At 38.9% G+C, this 21,951-nt stretch overlaps 2 protein-coding genes across 2 annotated transcripts in view; one reads left to right on the forward strand and one right to left on the reverse strand.

Annotated features, from left to right (window-relative positions):
• The window catches only part of lonp1 (lon peptidase 1, mitochondrial), a 30,548-nt gene extending 15,575 nt beyond the window's left edge, over nt 1-14,973 (reverse strand). Inside the window, exons 1-11 of the mRNA XM_084417654.1 lie at nt 14,390-14,973; nt 12,687-12,775; nt 12,497-12,616; nt 12,156-12,414; nt 10,365-10,426; nt 10,153-10,282; nt 9,998-10,081; nt 9,507-9,727; nt 8,143-8,281; nt 7,882-8,060; nt 5,615-5,702 (exon numbers count right to left, since the gene is read on the reverse strand). Of these exons, the coding sequence (XP_084273780.1) occupies nt 5,615-5,702; nt 7,882-8,060; nt 8,143-8,281; nt 9,507-9,727; nt 9,998-10,081; nt 10,153-10,282; nt 10,365-10,426; nt 12,156-12,414; nt 12,497-12,616; nt 12,687-12,775; nt 14,390-14,896 (1,878 nt within the window). The 5' untranslated portion in view covers nt 14,897-14,973. The remainder of the gene's footprint in view (nt 1-5,614; nt 5,703-7,881; nt 8,061-8,142; nt 8,282-9,506; nt 9,728-9,997; nt 10,082-10,152; nt 10,283-10,364; nt 10,427-12,155; nt 12,415-12,496; nt 12,617-12,686; nt 12,776-14,389) is intronic.
• An 840-nt stretch (nt 14,974-15,813) lies between these two features.
• ftsj3 (FtsJ RNA 2'-O-methyltransferase 3) overlaps nt 15,814-21,951 on the forward strand; it is a 16,302-nt gene continuing 10,164 nt past the window's right edge. Inside the window, exons 1-5 of the mRNA XM_084415691.1 lie at nt 15,814-15,984; nt 17,003-17,108; nt 19,867-19,913; nt 19,987-20,066; nt 21,142-21,241. Of these exons, the coding sequence (XP_084271817.1) occupies nt 15,918-15,984; nt 17,003-17,108; nt 19,867-19,913; nt 19,987-20,066; nt 21,142-21,241 (400 nt within the window). The 5' untranslated portion in view covers nt 15,814-15,917. The remainder of the gene's footprint in view (nt 15,985-17,002; nt 17,109-19,866; nt 19,914-19,986; nt 20,067-21,141; nt 21,242-21,951) is intronic.

A 21,951-nucleotide genomic window follows, 5' to 3' on the forward strand; every position in this document is an offset into this window, starting at 1 on the left:
AACCAGGTCTTAAAAGATGGCACATTTTCATTTTTCCATAAAGTTAAAATATTTCTTTTTGCAATGACCATACTATATTGTACCGTTTTTTGTTGAAGATGGGTTAGAGTAGTAAGGTGTCGGGCCCCTCCCAGTATCGCAGTGTAAGGGTCTGGGGTGATATCACAACCATGAATCGTGGAGAGGCAATTGAAAATATCAGACCAGAATTCGTATAGTTTGGGGCATAACCAGAAGAGATGCCCAAGAGTGCCCTCTTCTGCTTTACATTTTGGACAGATTGGGGAAACAGAGGGATAAAAAGAGTGTAGTTTAGTGCAGGAATAATGGAGTCTATGGATTACTTTGAATTGGATGAGTTGATGTCGAGAGTTTATCGAGCAGCAGTGGATGGAGGAAAGGCAAGTATCCCAGTCATCAACACTGATTGTAATACCAAGATCTTTCTCCCAGGCTTCCTTTAGGTGTTGAGTAGGAGCAGGCTCATAAACTGTAAAAATGTTGATAAAACGAGAGACAAATCTCCTCGAATCAGGGGCCTGGTTTAGTAAAGCGTACAAATCTGTGGAGACAGGGAGTGACTCAAAGTTTGTTATGTTTTTGCGTGTGTAATCCCTAATCTGGAGGAAACGGAAGAAATGTGAAGGTGGGAGTGCATATTTTTCCTTCAGTTGCGTGAAGGTAGCGAAAGCTTTTTCGATGTAAAGGTCTGCTAAAGTGGCAAGACCTTTGTTCTTCCAGATCACAAAAGTGTTATCACTTAAAGAGGGGGGGAAAGTGGGGTTGTGGCAAATAGGGGTGTAAGCTGAAAAGTCGGGTAGATTGTATGTTTTTTTTATTTGTTGCCAAATTCTTAGGGAGCTGGCAACTATGAACCTATAACCAGCGCTAGCTGTCGGAAGTTTGTTTGCTGAAAAGAGAAGAGCGGGAAGAGAGCCTACAGGAAGGTCCTGTTCAATTGCAAGCCATGCCGGGGTAGAATCTGTAACATTACCTGGGTGTGCATTTTGCCAGTACGTCAAGGCTCTACAATTTGCGGCCCAGTAGTAGTGCTGGAAATTAGGCAGGCTAAGGCCTCCTGTCGATTTGGGTTTGGTGATGTGTTTTTTAGAAATGCGGTGTACCTTAAATCCCCAAATGAAAGAAAAAATTATGGAGTTCAAAAGCTTGAAAAATGTTTTCGGTATGAATATAGGCAAAGATTGAAAAAGATAGAGGAACCTGGGGAGAGCTATCATTTTAATTGCGTTCACGCGCCCTATCATAGATAAGGGTAACAGCCTCCAGGTTTCAATATTAGATTTAAGTTTTTCTAACATATTTAAATAATTCAATTTATAAATTTGTTTGGGGTCTTTGGGGATAACCAATCCTAAATATTTTATTTTGTCTGTGACAACATGGAAGGGCAAGCTGTTAATAAAATTTGGGCTCAAGTTATTTTTGAGAGATAAGAATTCGCTTTTGTCCCAATTTATAGTGTAGCCAGACAGTTCACCAAATTTATTAATAAGTTCGAGTAAAAGAGGAACCGATTCTTCAGGATGGGAGAGGAACAGGACTACATCGTCCGCGTAAAGCGAAATACGGTGGTCAACTTTGCCTAGGATTAGAGGAGCAATGGAGGGGTGATTCCTTATACTGGTGGCGAGAGGTTCCATTGCCAGTGCAAAAAGTAGTGGGCTAAGCGGGCAGCCTTGACGACAGGAACGTTGCAGTGAAAAAATGGGTGATTTGTCACAATTGGTAACAACCGAGGCTGTCGGGTGGGCATATAGCATTTCGACCCAGGAGGCAAAATTATCACCCAGACCAAACTCCTTTATCACCGCCAGGATGTACTTCCATTCGACCTGGTCGAAAGCTTTTTTAGCATCAAGGGCTAGAACAGAGATTTTGGAGCTTCTATCATATCTGGCATACATTATATTCATCAGCCGTCTAACGTTGAAAAAGGAAAATCTCCCTGGAATAAATCCAGTTTGGTCATGGTGGATTATGGTTGTTATACACTTATTTAGTCTGTTGGCAAGCACTTTAGTGAACACCTTAAGGTCAGAGTTAAGGAGGGCAATAGGGCGATATGAAGCGGGGTCTAACTCATCCTTATCTTTTTTCAATATCAAGGAGATGTTGGCTGAATACAAGGTGTCAGGAAGCAGGCCAGTAGCGATGGAGTGGTTGAACATCCGTAGCATGAGAGGAGCTATTTTGTCTGAGTATGCTTTGTAAAACTCTATGTTAAAACCGTCCGGACCAGCCGCTTTTCCGTTCGGGAAGGAGCGTATTGCCCTCTCAACTTCCTCTGGAGTTATATTTGCGTTTAGGTCCGCTTGTGCTGAGGTGTTCAATTTAGGTAGATGGAGGGTATGAAGGAAGTCAGAGATTTGTGCGGCATCTGCTGTAGTTTTGGATGTGTAAAGGTCTTCATAAAATTGGCGGAAACATTTATTAATCTCTTTTGGATCTGTGGTGATAGTACCTGTTTTTGTCTTGATTTTATGGATTGTTCGTTTAGCCTGTATGCTTTTAAGCTGACGGGCTAATAATTTATCTGGTTTGTCGGCCAGTTCAAAATGTTTTTGTTTGACCTTTAACAGCATAGTACTCACTTGGTTAGAAAGAATAGTGTTATATTTGAATTTAAGTTTCACAATCTCATTAAGTGTAGAAGGTGAGGCAGATCGTTGAAAGTCGCTTTCAAGGACTGACAACTGAGCTGTGATTTCTAACATTTCCTTCTGTCTGTCTTTTTTCAATTTAGCCTCGTAGGCTATGATGTGGCCCCGCATAACAGCTTTGAAAGCTTCCCATAGAGTGGAATCTGTAACGTCAGATGTGTCATTATGTGATAGATAGTCTGTTATGAGGTTGGCTGTTTGTTGGCGAAAATAGATATCGTTGAGTAGTAGCGGGTTGAATCGCCAGTCAAATGTGGGTTTTGTCCTGCCTAAGTCTATCTTTAGTTCTATAGGGCAGTGGTCGGAGATTAAAATGTTGTGGTATTTGGTGTAGATAATATCAGAAGTCAATTTAGCATCTGTTAGAAAATAATCAATTCTTGTGTATGATTTGTGTACATGCGAAAAAAAAGAGTAATCTCTAGCAGCGGGGTGTTGAAGCCTCCAGATATCAACAAGGTTCATAGATCTAATTAGGTTATTTATGGTAATGGTGGACTTGGAAGGAGTAATCGGGCGTGTAGAAAGCCTATCAGTAAAACAATCCAATATATTATTGAAGTCTCCTCCTGTAATTAAGTGAGTGGTGGAAGAGTCCGGAATGAGATTAAAAACTTTTCTAAAGAAGCCAGGGTCGTCAAAATTGGGCGCGTAGATATTAAGAAATGTTACATGCCGTGACAAAATATGACCCGTTACAATGATATAGCGACCGTTTGGATCAGAAATGGTTGAAATATGTTGAAATGGGACATTTCGGCGAAATATTATAGCTACTCCTCTTGCTTTAGAAGAAAATGTTGACTGATAAATTTGTGACACCCAACTGCATTTTAGCCTCCATTGGTCTGAATGTTTAATGTGCGTTTCCTGTAAAAAAATAATGTCCCCAGACAGAGATTTCAAGTGGGAGAAAACCTTGCCTCTCTTTAAATTGGTTCTTAAACCTCTGACATTCCAGCTTAATAAGGTTAGACTGCCGCCTTGTGGCGAGGACGAAAAAGTGCTAGTAGCCATGAGGAGATAATGTCAGAATAATGTGGTGTGATAACAGTAATAATGGTATCGGCACTGAATGCACGAGCAGAATAAAAGAACGAGAAAACAAAAAACAAAAACATAACAGAGGAAAAAATGCCAACAAGACGGTAACATTAATCCCACCCCACTGTCTACTTCCCCAAACGAAGCAGAACATGAATACCCCCATAAACATTGGGAAACGATTTAACACTACAAGGAAATGTCCAGTCGGACTAATTGTACGGTTCAATGAAATAATCATAGCATACAATTACCTTAACAGTGGGCCCTCTGAGTGGCCCCATCTACCCTCATGTCTATTTGCTTACATATAAGCTAGGGAGGGCAAGGAACAGAACTTGCTCAACGTGAGAAGACGGAAGACAGCTGGCTAGTCCGGCATCGCGCGCGCCTCTGGAAACAGCTGTGAGTGACCGGGAGCGTCTCAGGTCGGCTGCGCGGTAGCAGCAGGTGTAACAAACTTGTCTATGAATGCCTCGACATCAGCAGCCTTAAGGAATGTTTTCTGCTCGGTCCCAAGCGTGAGAATCAGACGCGCAGGAAAAAGGAGACCGTGTTTTATTCCTGCCTCCCTCAGTTTCTTCTTTACACCTTCAAAGGCCCGGCGCTGCTCGGAAACTTCAGGTGGAAAATCTGGATAAATGCTGATCCGGGCTCCGTTGAATGTCAGTGGAGATTGCAGGCGGGCGAGGTTGAGTATTTTCTCCTTCTCTGGGAAGTGGTGTATTTTGACGATCATCGTGCGCGACCGCGCCGATGAGGATTGTGCGCCTATCCGATGGGCTCGGTCCACTTTCAGGCCAGCGGGGAAGTTGTCGGATCCGAGAAGTTTTGGCAGGAGGTCGGCTATGAAATGAGTCGGATTTCCCTTCTCAACTTTCTCTGGTAAGCCCACGATTTTAATGTTTGACCGTCTTGAGCGGCTTTCGAGGTCTATTAATTTGCGCTTCATGGCTGTGTTGGATTCAATCATTTCCTCACAGCGGCGCTCGAGATTTGTTATGCGGGTGTCATGGTCGGTCATTGCTCCCTCAAGATCAGTAATACGTGTTGCATGGTTGGTAAGGGAGGTTTGAACGAGGTTTAGTTTTGAGTCCAGGCCATTAAATCTGGCTGTTATGTCCTCTTCCAGCTTTCCAATAGCCGCTAGGATGTTAGCCAGAGTAGGTTGTGAACTTGGGGTCTCGTTGGTGCTGGTGGTTGCGTCTGTAGTTAGCTCGGTTTGGTTGCTAGCGTCGTCGTCTTCTTCAACGAATAAAGTTGTCTTACTGTCTTCTTTGGCAGGAGAATCAGGGTTCATAGTTCTCCCTTTAGCTTTAGGTTTGCCCATGGTTGTAGTTAAAAGATGCAAGCGTGGATTTTTAGTACAATTTTTGTGAGGGTTTGACGGAGCTCCACGTGAAAGCGTCTAATCCATGCGGTGCTCACTAGCGCCCCCAGATCGCACTTTTCAAAACAACATCTTTCTTTATTATCTTTCAAACTCTAAAAAAGGTAAACGGATTAATAAAAATATACTAATCAAACAAAATGCTATGAATAAAGTGCAGCACATGCAATGACTGTGGAAACTTTAACCATTGAAAGGAATCTATGACAAAGATATCGCTTTCCTCTTTCAAACTGATTTATTCCCCATGAATATATGATTGAAGAATGAAAGCTGTATCGTGTACTTGGATATTAATATGAGCAATATCACACGCATATTCATGTGAAATGCCTCTATATCTATATCAGACAGAATGCAGTGTTGATTTTGTCTGAAAAGATTGTTTTATCAATAAAATTACAAATACATTTCCCATTTTCAAGTACTTCTTCGTAAAAATGGCTTTTTTCAAGGGTTTTCCAGGAGTCCGTGTACGAACCCTGTTTATTGTTCATACCTCATCAATAAGGACCAGTGGGTTTTCAGTCTTAGTTTTCTTCAGGCACTGGATGATCTTTCCAGGCATTGCACCAACATATGTTCTCCTGCAATGCACGAACACAATCACACACAGAACTGCGTACTAAGATCCTGTAGATGCAGGAATGGTTTTTACCCCAGTGCCGTAAGATTGTTCAACACTAATGTTTAATCAACACTGATGTCTAACACTTACGTTAGTGTTGGGCAAGAATACTGGAAACTCGTAAGATCAAAAATGTCACTTTATTGTCTTTTTTATTTTGTCATTAGGCGCGTTTCCATTACAGATCTGCGCAAAACTTTTGCGATTTTTTCTAAATGTCGACAAAAAAGGAGACGTATGTGTGTTTTCCAAGCATTAATGGCAAGGAACGACCCTTATTATACTTGTGAGCGGCACATATGAGGTGTTTCTGGGTGTTTCTCCCTCAGATCTGCTGCGAGGTCTTGATTGTGGCATTTCTTTGAGGTTTAGAATCCATTATTCCTGTAATTCTTTTGTCTTATATGAATTGAATAAAGAACTCTGTCTCGTATTCTGTCCAAACACACCGCGTCGTCTACGTCAGGTGACCTGTAAATGCGCTAAAACTGTTTCCATTGCAGTTTTGCGAAATATTTATTTTTCGAATTGCCTGAAAAACCTCGTCATGCAAGCGGAAAAACTTTTTTGCGATAAATGGGAATTTTTGCGAAAATTACGCGTTTCCATTAAAAGCGTATTTTCAATTCGCAATTTCAATTTGCGCAATTTGAAGGGTAATGGAAACGCGGCTACCGATTATCTTATTGTCATATGGTTTTGCAATCATTTGGTAATTTGTGTATATATGTATATATGTTTTGTTTATATAGCAGTGAGGTTTATTGTATTTGCTCTGTCTATAGTCTGTGGAGTGGCTTTCAAGTAAGTTTTCCATTGTACTTGGTAGGGCTGCGTGATAATGACAAAAATCATAATTGTCGATTATTCCCTTGAAATTGTAATTGCGATTATTAATTACGACTGTCACAATTTACATTAAATGATGTTTTGAACAGCTTTTTTATAGCATTAAGCCTCAAATGTCTAAACTAAACTAAAATTAAAACAATGGGGAAAAAAACCCTTAGATAAACTCTAGAAAGAAAGAAAAACACGCCGTAAGCACACAGAATAATGTAAGCAGACGTTTTTTTTTGTAATTGCGCCTTTGAACGATTTACATAATTGTGGCATCCGTAACTGTAATCACAATTACTAATTCGATTAATTGTGTAGGCCTAGTACTTTGTAACTTTTACACATGACAGTAATAAACGACTTGACTTGAATTGAGTTGAACTGAATTGAGTTGAACTGACTTGACTCGACTCACTTGACTCGACTCGGGGATATTCTGGGGATATCTAATTTGATTTTATCAATAAATTCCACTAGAAACAAACCTTGTTGTATTATTTTAATTTAATACTGTGAAGCTGCTTTGATACAATCTGTATTGTGAAAAGCGCTATACAAATATACTTGACTTGACTTGACTTGACTCGACTCGACTCAGTTCAGTTCGAGTCAAGTCAAGTCAATTCGAGTCAAGTCAAGTCAGTTCAAGTCAATTCAGTTCAAGTCAATTCAAGTCAAGTCAGTTCAGTTCAGTTCAGTTCAGTTCAGTTCAATTCAATTCAATTCAATTCAAGTCAAGTCAAGTCAAGTCAAGTCAATTCAATTCAAGTCAAGTCAATTCAATTCAATTCAAGTCAATTCAAGTCAAGTCAAGTCAATTCAATTCAAGTCAAGTCAAGTCAAGTCAAGTCAAGTCAAGTCAATTCAAGTCAAGTCAAGTCAAGTCAGTTCGAGTCGAGTCGAGTCAATTCAGTTCAGTTCGAGTTGACTCGACTCGAACTGACTTGACTTGAATTGACTTGAATTGACTTGAATTGAATTGAATTGACTTGACTTGAATTGAATTGAACTGACTTGACTTGACTTGACTTGACTTGACTTGACTTGACTTGACTTGACTTGACTTGACTTGACTTGACCTGACCTGAACTGAATTGAATTGAAATGACTTGAACTGATTTGACTTGACTTTGAATTGACTTGAATTGATTTGAATTGAATTGAATTGACTTGAACTGAATTGATTTGAATTGAATTGAACTGATTTGACTTGAATTGACTTGAACTGAACTGACTTGACACAAATGTTCATGCATGACATCACAGCTGGTGGGCGTGGCCTCGCACGCATCACTCACCTGTGGCCCTTAATCTCCGCCACATCCGTCATTCCTCCCACACTAAAGCGGAAGTATTCGCGATTAAGCGCTCTGGCGATCGAGCGGGCGATACTGGTCTTGCCGACTCCAGGAGGGCCATAGAAACACAAGATCTTTCCCTGTGTGCTGCCTTTAAGCTGGCTTACCGCTATGAACTCCTGCAGGAATGAACAAGCACCAGGATTAATAGGATTTGTAAGCGTACTTTGAAAGATTGAGCCGCTTATGCTTGATCTTTACCAGAATGCGTTTCTTGACGTCATCCATTCCGTAGTGGTCCTCTTCCAACACCTCTTTGGCTCGGACCAACTCCAGGTTTTCCACACTGTTGGTTCCCCACGGCATGGAGGTCAGCCAATCTAAGTAGTTACGGGTGACGCTGGGGATTTTAATGGGGGGGAAGAGAAGGATCAAAGTTTGAATGAGCGAAATACCATTTTATGGAGGTCAAACTGCTTTGTGGAACATGGCAGCTGGTTTGCTGCTGTACTCGGATGGTCTTCCATGTCGAAACCAACTGATAAACCAATCTAAAGCAGCTAAAGTCCAGGTAGAGTCCATGTACAGCCATCTTAAGCTGGTTTTAGTTGGGTTTTCAGCTTCTTGGGCATTTTAATGGACATTAAAGGATTAGTTCACTTCAGAATTAAAATTTCCTGATAATTTACTCTCCCCCACGTCATCTGAGGTGTTCATGTCTTTCTATCTTCAGTGGAAAAGAAATGAAGGTTTTTGGGGAAAACGTTCCAGGATTTTTCTCCATATAGTGACTTCAATGGGGTCCAACGGGTTGAAGGTCCAAATGTGAGTTTCAGTGCAGCTTCAAAGTCTCGACACGATCCAGCCGAGGAATAAGGAGAGTCTTATCTAGACAAACCAGCGGACATTTTATAACAAATATAAACATTTATATACTTTTAACCACAAATGCTCGTCTTGCACTGGCTGTGATGCGCCACACATTACGTAATCAGGTTGAAAGGTCACGTGTGTTCCGGTTCAGAAATGTAGGGTAGGGCGAAAAACTCCATCTCATTTTGTCCTCCAACTTCAAAATCGTCCGACATCGTTGGTTTACCTTTTATTTCGTATTTTTTTTGTAAAGGCCGTTTGACTTTCGCTTTATAAACACTAGGTCTGTTCTTTCTCCTTCGTCATGCGTGACCTTTCAACCTGATTACGTAATGTGTGTCGCATCACAGCCAGTGCAAGGTGAGCATTCGTGGTTAAAAGTATATAAATGTTTATGTTTTTTATAAAATGGCGGATGGTTTGTCTAGATAAGACTCTTATTCCTCGGCTGGATCGTGTCGAGACTTTGAAGCTGCACTGAAACTCAAATTTGGACCTTCAACCCATTGGACCCCATTGAAGTCACTATATGGAGAAAAACCCTGGAACGTTTTCCTCAAAAACCTTCATTTCCTTACGACTGAAGATAGAAAGACCATCTTGGATGACGTGGGGGAGAGTAAATTATCAGGAAATTTTAATTCTGAAGTGAACTAATCCTTGAAGAAGAAATGGTATAGTATTCATAGACTACATTTGTTTATAACAATGATATAAACTCATTACTTGAGTTTACTTGAGTCTACTCTTACTTGAACTCTGAGGAGTGGTTATCTAACAGCCCCAGTTTGTTCAGCTCCTCGTTGATAACCTCCATGATGTGCTGAGGTACGGTGCGCTCCTTCAACCTCTCCCTGAACTTCTCCTCAATGGCGTCTTTGTCCTCTTTCTCCAGGCCGAGCTCCTTCTTAATGATCTTCAGCTGCTCCTGGAGGAGGTACTTCCTGTGCGTCTGCTTGATCTTCTCCTCCACCTGAGCATCAAAACCAGCAGGCCAGCGGAAATCGATGAATAAGCAACAGCGTGTGACAAATAGTAGGTAAATTACACTTTTATTTATTTTTATAATAATAAAGTTATATGAAACATAAACATAAATGGTGGCTGTCATAAAAACTTGCCAGATTTATTCAAACATGCATTAAAAATTGAAGAACATTAAAAATTATAATTCGAAATTTTAATTTTATGACAAGTATCCGATATTTTCGACTCCCAACCCTAGTCAGGAACGTGTCCTCACCTCTCTCCCGAGACGCTGCTGTAGTTTACTCAGTTCGTATTCCTTCTTCAGCAGAGAAAGCGCTTTGTAGAGTCGTTTGGGAATCTGTAACGACAGGTCTTCTGTTAGACACACATTGACGTTCTGAGACTGGGTTTCGGGGGTTGTAAACGTACGTTTGTTTCCTCCAGGACGTCCTGCAGCTCGTGCGAGTCGGCCCCGGTCAGCGCCGCCCCCATGTCGCTCAGGTAAATAGGGTTATCCACTACTCTCTGCCCAGCCTGCATCATCTGGAGCACAGACTCTCTAGCAAACACACACACACACAGATAAACACACTGATCTCCCTTAGCATGCGGTTTTGAACAGCCTCTTTCACCTCTCTTACCTGTACAGTGGGTTCAGAGCGATGATGTCACGTATGGTCTTGACGATCTCAGCCGTCAGCGCCTGATGTAAAACCACACAACGTATGCTGTGATTCCGAGTCGCTTTGGATAAATGTATAAATGTCTTTCCGATATGCTGGAAAATGCTTAGCATACTGAACCAGGGTTATTATCGCTAACTAAAACCATAAAAAAAAATTGCTACTCGAAAAAATGATAATTATAAAGATCGATTTAAATAGAATAAATTAAGATGCTTCTAATTTTTTTAAGCTGAAGTACTAAATGATTTTAATGGTTAGAATTTTGGTTTTGTAATCAGGCTCTCAAATTATATAAAAATTTTGATTTAGATTTAACGGCCAATATATCGGTTATCGCCTTTCAAATATAAAGAATTATCGGTTATCGGCTTTCAAATATAAAGAATTATCGGTTATCGGCTTTCAAATATAATGAATTATAGGTTATCGGCTTTCAAATATAATGAATTATAGGTTATCGGCTTTCAAATATAATGAATTATAGGTTATCGGCTTTCAAATATAAAGAATTATCGGTTATCGGCTTTCAAATATAAAGAATTATCGGTTATCGGCTTTCAAATATAATGAATTATCGGTTATCGGCTTTCAAATATAAAGAATTATCGGTTATCGGCTTTCAAATATAAGAAATTATCGGTTATCGGCTTTTCAAATATAAGAAATTATCGGTTATCGGCTTTCAAATATAAAGAATTAACAGTTATCGGCTTTCAAATATAAGAAATTATCGGTTATCAGTTATCGGCTTTCAAATATAAGAAATTATCGGTTATCGGCTTTTCAAATATAAGAAATTATCGGTTATCGGCTTTCAAATATAAAGAATTAACGGTTATCGGCATTCAAATATGAGAAATTATCGGTTATCGGCTTTCAAATATAAAGAATTAACAGTTATCGGCTTTCAAATGTGAGAAATTATCGGTTATCGGCTTTCAAATATAAGAAATTATCGGTTATCGGCTTTCAAATATAAAGAATTATCGGTTATCGGCTTTCAAATATAAGGAATTATCGGTTATCGGCTTTCAAATATAAGAAATTATTGGTTATCGGCTTTCAAATATAAAGAATTAACGGTTATCGGCTTTCAAATATAAGAAATTATCGGTTATCGGCATTCAAATATGAGAAATTAGCGGTTATCGGCTTTCAAATATAAGAAATTATCGGTTATCGGCTTTCAAATATAAAGAATTATCGGTTACCGGCTTTCAAATATAAGAAATTATTGGTTACCGGCTTTCAAATATAAGAAATTATCGGTAATCAGTTATCGGCTTTCAAATATAAGAAATTATCGGTTATCGGCTTTTCAAATATAAGAAATTATCGGTTATCGGCTTTCAAATATAAAGAATTAACGGTTATCGGCATTCAAATATGAGCAATTAGCGGTTATCAGCTTTCAAATATAAAGAATTAACAGTTATCGGCTTTCAAATGTGAGAAATTATCGGTTATCGGCTTTCAAATATAAAGAATTAACGGTCATCAGCTTTCAAATATAAGAAATTATCGGTTATCGGCTTTCAAATCTAAGAAATTATCGGTTATCGGCTTTTAAATATAAGAAATTACCGGTTATCGGCTTTCAAATATAATGAATTATCGGTTATCGGCTTTCAAATATAAAGAATTATCGGTTATCGGCTTTCAAATATAAGAAATTATCGGTTATCGGCTTTCAAATATAATGAATTATCAGTATTGGCCAAAATTGCATCCCTAAGTAAGGCTGACCTTGACTTCTTCTGTGACCTGGAATTCCTCGTGGATCACGTTGTCCACCTCCACCATGAGGACGCTGGGAAGAGGAAGCGCCTCCACCACAAGCTCCGCCTCCCGCACCTTCTCCTCCATGGCCTCGGCCGGAGACGCCGGATCCTTGCGGGAACGTTTCTGCTTCCGGCGCGCTGCTTTGGGCGGCTCGCCTTCCGCCTCCAGCTCCAGGGACGCCGGCTCCTCCGGCTCAACATCCAGCTGCTTACTGATGCGGATTCTGGGAGACCACGAGGGGAAAAAAGGTCAGAGGTCAACTTTCCTGAGAACGGCATTTTCAAAGCTGTGATTTCGAGCGTCACCTTCTGTGTCCCATCACAATCATCCGGAGTTTGTCTCCGAGATCCTGCATCTCGTGGATCTGCACGAATGTTCCGGTGTGATAAACGGCATCCAGACTCTCCACCACATCCGACTCGTTACTGGGAAATAAACGCCACAATCAGCGCAACATCAACTTACAGTCGTTATATCAAACGCACAATCACTTACCTGTCATCTTTCTTCAGGAACACACCTGCGTACGGCTGAGCGAGGCGAACCTTTCGCCTCAACAGGTCCATCAGCTGCTTGTTTTTTACCTTCAGATGACAAAATATTCACAAATATGCAAATCAGCTTGACTGGTTTTGTTTAGGTGGGTGTTTAAAAACTTTTTCATTCAACACTAATATTTACATTGTTATCAATTGGAGCTACAACAACTAATCGATGCAATCTATAATAATCAATAATGTTAAGTAATAAGTACAGCTGCACGATTCTGGATAGATATTTTGTTTCAGATTCTGAATAGACAACTAAAACTAAAATGTGATTTACGGTTCTGACAAAATGCTAATTGCTGCAGTCTATTTAAAATGTTGAAATCATCTGAATTATTTTTTAAAAATCGGGTTGAGTGAATGATTCAATGACTCACTCATAAATACTTCACTCGTTTCATTACTGGATGAATCAGCATTTTTGAACAAATCTCTTGCATGAATGATTCAATGACAGACACTTTTTAACAGTCACTCGTCGCCACCTACTGGTGTAATGATGTAATCGACACAATCGCTATTTGAAGCGGCAAGTTTTTTCCTAAAGGTGATTTGCTCTATTTTGATCATTACCGTAAACATCAGTGTTTATATCTGAACTTTTATCCCAGTACTTCTGTGATAATATGAATTATTGTAAGACAGAAATAATGATACTGTGATGTTGAAAAGACTGTAGTCATCGATTCATTCACTCAACCTGATTTTTAAAAAAATAATTGATTTAGATTAACTAAACATTTTAACATTTTCTCAGAGCCTCTAGTAAATCACATGTTAGTTTGTTTACTTGTCTATTCGTGGGAGAATCGTGCAGCTCTATTACCAGGATGATCATTCACTGCTATAAACGTCTTACAATCAGAAACATTGCAAGAAAACTGCGGTTTCCGATGCAGAACTACTAGACTTCAGCTACTCAAGTGCTGACAGGGTAAACAATACACAACCTTCTCAGGAAAGAACTTTCTGTATAGTCCATTCACTGATCTCATTCTCACACACACACACACACACACACACACACACACACACACACACACACACTCTCTCTCTCTCTCTCTCTCTCTCACAGACTCTCACTCTCTCTCTCTCTCACACACACTCTCACTCACTCTCTCTCTCTCTCTCTCACACACACACACACACTCTCTCTCTCACTGTCTCACACACACACACTCTCTCTCTCTCTCTCTCTCTCTCTCACACACACTCTCACTCTCACACACTCTCTCTCTCTCTCTCTCTCTCTCACACACACACACTCTCTCTCTCACTGTCTCACACACACACACTCTCTCTCTCTCTCTCTCTCTCACACACACTCTCACTCTCACACACTCTCTCTCTCTCTCACACACACACACACACACACACACACACACACACACTCTCACTCACTCACTCACTCTCTCTCTCACACACACACACACACTCTACTATGGATGATGAAATCCCCAGCAAACACCATCAACACCAGAGTAAAACTGCAGTAAAACACAAAGAAAACTTCAGTGTCTCTAAAAGTCAATGTCAAACTATTGACACATGTCACAAGTTACTTCTTACTTATTTCTAATGTTTGTTTTTTTCTACCTTGTATGTTTCATAACCCCGATTGCGTCATGCATGCATCTGTGAGATCATCACCTCAATGATTTTGATGAATCTGGGAAACACGGGATTCCTGTTGACAGCGATGAGGGGCACGTTCGGGAAAACCTCGGGCACGAGCATCGTGGTGAGCGCGCTCATCTGAGGAGGAGGAGGAGTATAAGGACCTTCATCACCCCCGGACTCATCCTCAGCTCCCCCGCTACTCTCCGCACCGTCCTGCCCGGAGAACCCGCTTCCCTGGTTCCCGAAGAGACACCTCTGCTGTTGACACCCGAGTCCGAGGCTCCCGGAGCCCGCGGGCACGCGCCTCCACCTGTCACTCACCGCGGATGCTGAGATCCTCGCGTTGTGTAACGACTTTCTGCTGGATATACTGGAATACGAGCGCTGGATGTGGATGAAGCGGCTTCCGCTGAGAGGATCCCGCGGGAATAACGCGTTTAACCCGGCTCTGATCATGACCGTTCCTGCTGATGAAGCTGTGCTGATGCTTCTGGACGCGGGACGGTATGATCTCCACATTCTCATGTACGCCGCCATCTTGGATCTGGAGTATTCTCTGCGAGTAGCACGTGACCGCGCCAGAGTCTAGTTCTGATGACGGCGTAAGGAGAGACCACGCCCCCTTATTTGCATATTAAAAGGATAGTTCACCCAGAAATGAACATTTTGTCATTACTTATTACTCTTGGTGTTCCAAACCTGTATGAGTTTCTTTCTTCTGTTGAACACAAATAAAGATATTTTGAAAAATGTTGGTAACCATTGACTTCTGTAGTATTTTAACGGTCAACGGGTGCCATAAACTGTCTGATTACTAACATATTTACATAAAACATATTTACATAAAACAATCAGTCTGTGAAATGCCCCAATTATCCACTGGAGCACTTTCCAATGTCAAATGTAAAAACAATTAGAAGATCAGCTGTCAACCCAAAGCTTTTTTTCAAATGGAAATGATCCTTCTCTTTCTACTATTAATATATGGACTGACATTAATAAGTTTCTGTTAAGAGCTTCACTTTACATAATTACTATCCCTGTATTCCTAAATTTAAATTAGACATCTCTTCACAGTGTGGATTTTGTAAATGTAATCTTGAAACAATACCACATTTGTTAAATTGGATTATGCAAATGAGTTCTGGGAAGAAGTGGCCGAGGGTTAGTTGTATGTAATTATGCATAATTTACTGTTATTACTATGGTAATATTATATTATATATGTAACAATGACGCTGTAAAATAAAGTGTTACCCAGATTTTTATATATATATATTCATTTTAAAGCATATTGCCACACGTAATTATTTATTTATTTTTTTCTAAATGTATAATTTCCAAACAAATGAATATCCAAACCATAGACTGTAAAAAAAGATCCAAACAAATGAAACAACTTCCAATGTAAAACATAAATAAATATTATAACGTCTGCTGACGAATACGTCATCTCTCTGCGCCGCCGGAGTACACGTGTGGCTCTCAGTGCTCGCGACACGGTGAGGTGAAGCGTGTGGAAATAAAGCCTAAAAACTGTTAATTCGCAACAGAAATCATGGGTAAAAAACTCAAAGTCGGAAAAACCAGAAAGGATAAATTCTATCACCTCGCAAAAGAAACGGGTAAGTCGCGTAAACATGAACATTAAGAAAGAGCACGAAGTACCACGTTATTACAGTGTTTTTCGGACGTTAACTGTAGTAACAGCGGGTGTTTTGAGATTAAAGTTAGCATGTCATTCCTTTAAGTATCATTCAAGTATGATGTTAAGTACTCTTAACTAGCATGGTATTACAATCTGAGGCCATGTCTATGCTAATACCGTGTTTTTATCATGTTGTGGGAGCTTTCTGATGTTTTTATTTGACATTTTCTGGACTTTTATTTAAAGCTTACGTCAAATTTAGTAGCCAAAAAGCATGTGTAATTAATTAAAGTCATGTAACGTGTAACACATCACCTTACTGTGTCTTTGCTACATGTAGTTACTATAGTAATTAGACCTACTATAAATTGTGGGTTACACTTTATTTTAAGGTGTCGTTGTTACAGTATAATTATACATTTAAGTACTGAGTAATATTAATTAACTGCATGTACTTACTATAGGGTTAGGGTAGGAATAGGGTTTGGTTGACGGTTAGTTGCATGTAATTATACATAATTTATCGTTATTACTATAGTAACTATATGTAACAATGACACTGTAAAATAAAGTTAATTACACGCATTTAACCCTAACCCAAATCCTAACCCCATACATGTGGTTATTTATTAGTACTCAGTATTTAAATGTGTAATTACACTGTAACACGGACACCTTAAAATAAAGTGTAACTAAGAAATGTAACACATGTAACAAGACTATTGAAAGTGTAACAAAAATGACATTTTTAGGGCCCGTGTTATTCATTTTCATTGTTCTGGATTCAGTTTTAACGGTTTAATGAAATTTTAATAATGTCTAATGAAGTGAATTTATAGCCGTTTAACAACTCGTAAATTTTTTTTACCCTATAAAATCCTTAAATCCTGTGTTGTGTGTTTTAATTTCCTAGATGTATGATTTAATGCATATATGATCATAAAGAGTGGTAATCAAATGAAGGCGTTTGCTCATGTATTGTTGGTCATTTTAAGGTTATCGGTCCCGCTCGTCCTTCAAGCTCATTCAGCTCAACCGAAAGTTCCAGTTTCTCCAGAAAGCTCGAGCTCTGGTGGATCTGTGTGCCGCTCCAGGAGGATGGTGAGGAAACGCTTTATAACGCGGATTGATTGATCTCATTTCATTTTCAACATAAATGCTGAATTAAAGTAATATCAGAGCCAGTGTTGAGGGTAACTCATTACAAGTAACTTGAGTTTTGTAATCAGATTACTTTTTCAAGTAACTTGTAAAGTAACGCATTACTTTTAAAATTTACAACAAAATATCTGTTTTAAATCGTGTTCGACCGATATATCGCCAAGGCCGATATATATATATAAAATACAACGTATATACTTTTTTCTGATTGGCCGATGTGTTGGAAGCGGGACTTTTATTTTGACGGCGCTCCAGACTTTTATTTTGACGGGCGGCGCGGAGAACACCAGCGCCTGAGAAGAGAACGGTCTGATCACACAGCGCTCACTCACATTCTCCGTCTTCATTACGTTACGATCTCTTGTCAGTCATATCTAATACTTTGTTAGACAGAACTGGTAAACAAAGAAAGTAAATGGTATGTGAAAAAGTAAAGCGTTTGGTTTTATATTATTTGTAACAGAAAAGTCAAACAATCAGGCTAAAATACTTTCTCATTTGCCGTCAACATTCAGCAAACGCGCGCCAGATTGCTGAGTGCCGTTACAGTGTTTACCTCCTTTTTATTCACATATTCATATATTTTTAAACAATTACTTTATTTGTGAAAAAAACGTAATAGGATTGCAGATTCAAGAAGTTGCCATCTAAAGTATAAGCATGTTTATTTTAAAGATTTGTTTTCTAATTTATTATATATATATATATATATATATATATATATATCTCTATCTGTCTTGCACTTCAACGGATAAATACACACAGAAACAGTCAGTTAAGTCTAAAGTGAACACAAACAGTTGAGGAAGAAAACGCATGTGTATCAGTATATTGAATCCATGCATTCAGTCTTAAAGTGACAGCAGCCTAATAAACCTGATCATTAACATTAATCAAAGAACATGAGAAACAGACGGTCACTTACTGATCTTGACTGAATAACGTTCATAGCTTTAATAAGGCTTTAATGTAATAGCTATTCATAGATTCCATCTATATTTTATTTATAAAAGGAAAACTATGCAGTGTTATTTACCATTTGATTTCAGTTTCTGAACTTTTGTTCAGTCGTATTTATTTGTGCTATTGCTAATTTGCTTATTTGTTCTTATTGTACTACTGATTTCATACTTGTCTTTAATAATGTTTGATATTTCTATTAGTTAGTCTAGGTTTAGTTAGTTGCGCTTTAGGCTGCTGGTGTTTGTTCATGGTATTCGTTCGTTATTCAGAATGTTTTGCAAAAAGTCACAGAATAATGTGTTTTGATATCCAAATATTGTACTTTTTTTGTTTTGTTTACTATATTAGAATAGAATTGAAACTGGGAATTTGCTCAAACTCAAACGTTATCCATACGGGTGTAACGAGACCCTCATGTCACGATTCGATATTACGATACTGAACTCACGATACGATATTATCACGATACTGAACTCACGATACGATATTATCACGATACTCAACTCACGATACGATATTACGATACTGAACTCACGATTCGATATTACGATACTGAACTCATGATACGATATTACGATACTGAACTCACGATTCGATATTACGATACTGAACTCACGATACGATATTATCACGATACTGAACTCGCGATACGATATTACGATACTGAACTCACGATTCGATATTACGATACTGAACTCACGATACGATATTACGATACTGAACTCACGATTCGATATTACGATACTGAACTCACGATACGATATTATCACGATACTGAACTCATGATATGATATTATCACGATACTGAACTCACGATACGATATTATCACGATACTGAACTCACGATACGATATTATCACGATACTGAACTCACGATTCGATATTATCACGATACTGAACTCACGATACGATATTATCACGATACTGAACTCACGATACGATATTATCACGATACTGAACTCACGATACGATACTGAACTCACGATACGATACTGAACTCACGATACGATATTATCACGATACTGAACTCACGATACGGTATTATCACGATACTGAACTCACGATACGATATTATCACGATACTGAACTCACGATACGGTATTATCACGATACTGAACTCATGATATATTATCATGATACTGAACTCACGATATGATATTATCACGATACTGAACTCACGATACGATATTATCACGATACTGAACTCACGATACGATATTATCACGATACTGAACTCATGATATATTATCACGATACTGAACTCACGATACGGTATGATTGCGATACTCCAAGACATATGATAAGGTTAACTGAAAATGTACTGTTGATTAAAAAGCTAAATTTGTTATTACATTGTGTGTGTAAATGAATTGTCGTGGACTTGGTGCTGAAACCCAAAGCGCAGGACAATAGAGACACCAGAATAACAATTCATGATTCTGAAGCTTAAAATACAGGATTATTTGATTATATATCTGTCACTGACTAGATATATTTAATATAATGTAGCACTTTTTACTGGTAACATCAGATATGTGGCATTATCAGGACACACACATATTCCCCCATTGCATTATTATACATTATATTCAACATTATATAGTAAATTAATGTTGTACTGACACTAAAACTCTCCACGATACACAATATTGTTGTATTGCGATATATTGTGACTATATATTGTTCCAGCCCGAGTTATTGATGACTGACCCGTGTGTGTATGTTTGATGTTTAGGTTGCAGGTGGCGTCCAAGTTCATGCCCGTGTCGAGTCTGGTGATCGGTGAGTTGAGTTTGCAGTGTAGCGTCTCTGATTCGGACTCAGACTCCAGTGTTGACTCTTGATTTGATGTCAGGTGTGGATCTGGTGCCGATCAAGAGCATCCCGAACGTGGTCACGCTGCAGGAGGACATCACGACGGAGAAGTGCAGACAGGTGTGTGTGTGTGCGCGGGCTTCAGTCGGCTCAGGAGTGTGTTTGCCGTACAGCGCCGTAACTCGCTGCTTCACTATCACAGTGCGACGCATCGCTGAAGAAATCCACTAGCGAGTCACGACTCTTTCCCGAAACCGTACTGTCGCTCAACCACGTTGGTTAATGATGTCACGCAGGTGTTGGAGTAGTAACTACTGTTAATGAATCTGTTTGACTTCTAATTAACGCTAGATGTTTTGCTATAAATTACAGACATGCATCTGAGGACTATTTCTAATTTTTCTCAGTTATTTTGCTTTATTTCCAGATTCAATCATAGATTGAATGATAATCATCAGATCCTGATAGTTGTCTAACGATGCTTTAGGGAAAAGCGTTACTGAAAATGTAAAAAAATTGACAATACCAGCATTTCCCTCTAGCATTTTGAGCACTGAACGGATTCTTAAACGCCTCTGATTGGCCATTGTGTTCATGCGCTCAACATATGTGACCCTTGATCACAAAACCAGTCACAAGTCGCACTGGTATATTTGTGCCAATTGTATGGGTCAAAATGATCGATTTTTCATTTATGCCTAAAATCATTAGGATATTAAGTAAAGATCATGTTCCATGAAGATATTTAGTAAATTTCCTACTGTAAATATATAAAACATGTATTTGTGTGAGTGAATGCAGCACAATTGCCAACATAAATGCACAACTTTAAAGGAGATTTTCTCTTTTTTTCTTCAAATAGTTGTATCTCGGCCAAATATTGTCCTATCCTAACAAACCATACATCACTGGAGAGCTTATTTAATTGTTAAATCATAGAGCTTTCATAGAGATTATGTATAAATCTCAATTTAACAAAATTGACCCATGTGACTGGTTTTGTGGTCCAAGGTCACATTTATGTCTGTGATTGGCGTCAATGATCAACGCTTCAAAAACACACAAAAAGACGCTTGCACAGATGCACACGGGTTTATCAGCGAACACCTGCTTTCTAACCAATCAGAGGCGTTTAAGAATCCATTCAAAACATGCTGGACTAACATGCCGTCTCTGATGAACTGTTTCTCCTCAGGCTCTCAGGAAGGAGTTGCAGACGTGGAAGGTGGACGTGGTTCTCAATGACGGCGCGCCAAACGTCGGTGCAAACTGGCAACATGACGCCTTCTCTCAAGGTACGGGGAAACGGCACGTGGAGCTCGTCGTCATTTTAGACCGAAACGTGTTACTTTTGTTTTATTTTTTTCTTCATCGGAATGGTACGAAACTTGGTAAAGGTTTTGGCACTTGCTGTGTGAACACAAAACAAATCATAGACATGATTCGAACAGGTTAATTGGTCCTGAAAAAAATAGTCGCACTTGTGCTCCTCGCGGTCAGAATTGAGCAGGGAGACGAATTTCCTCTAGTGGAAGCGTTTGGTACTGCAGCCGAACAACATCTCACTGAAAGCTCATTTACTGAGATATCAGGCTCAAATTTTGTTTAGATTTATGACTTTGATTTTCTCACAGTTTTATAGTAAAAACATGTTTTTGAAAATGTTTCATATAAAAATTTAAAATTGTATTTTTGCACATTTTTCATAACAATAAATGTACAATTCTGTAACTTTTTTTAAGTTCACTTTTTAAACAATGTTCACTTCAGCAATAATCTGGCAAGTGTCTTTGAAACAGATCAAACTTCAGTTTTTAAAATTGACCACAGTTTAAGTTGGAAATGTAATTTTCAGGTCTATGCTAAAAAAAAAAAGTGAATAAATGGATTATAAATACAGTGTAAATATAATTTGGTACAATAAAATCCCAGAAAAATACAAAATATTAAATAAAAAAAAACATTGAACTATAATATAGTACATTAAAAATAAATTCATTTTTCA

This window comes from Rutilus rutilus (genome assembly GCF_951802725.1).
Source record: "Rutilus rutilus genome assembly, chromosome: 8".
In the NCBI taxonomy this organism is placed as follows: domain Eukaryota; kingdom Metazoa; phylum Chordata; class Actinopteri; order Cypriniformes; family Leuciscidae; genus Rutilus; species Rutilus rutilus.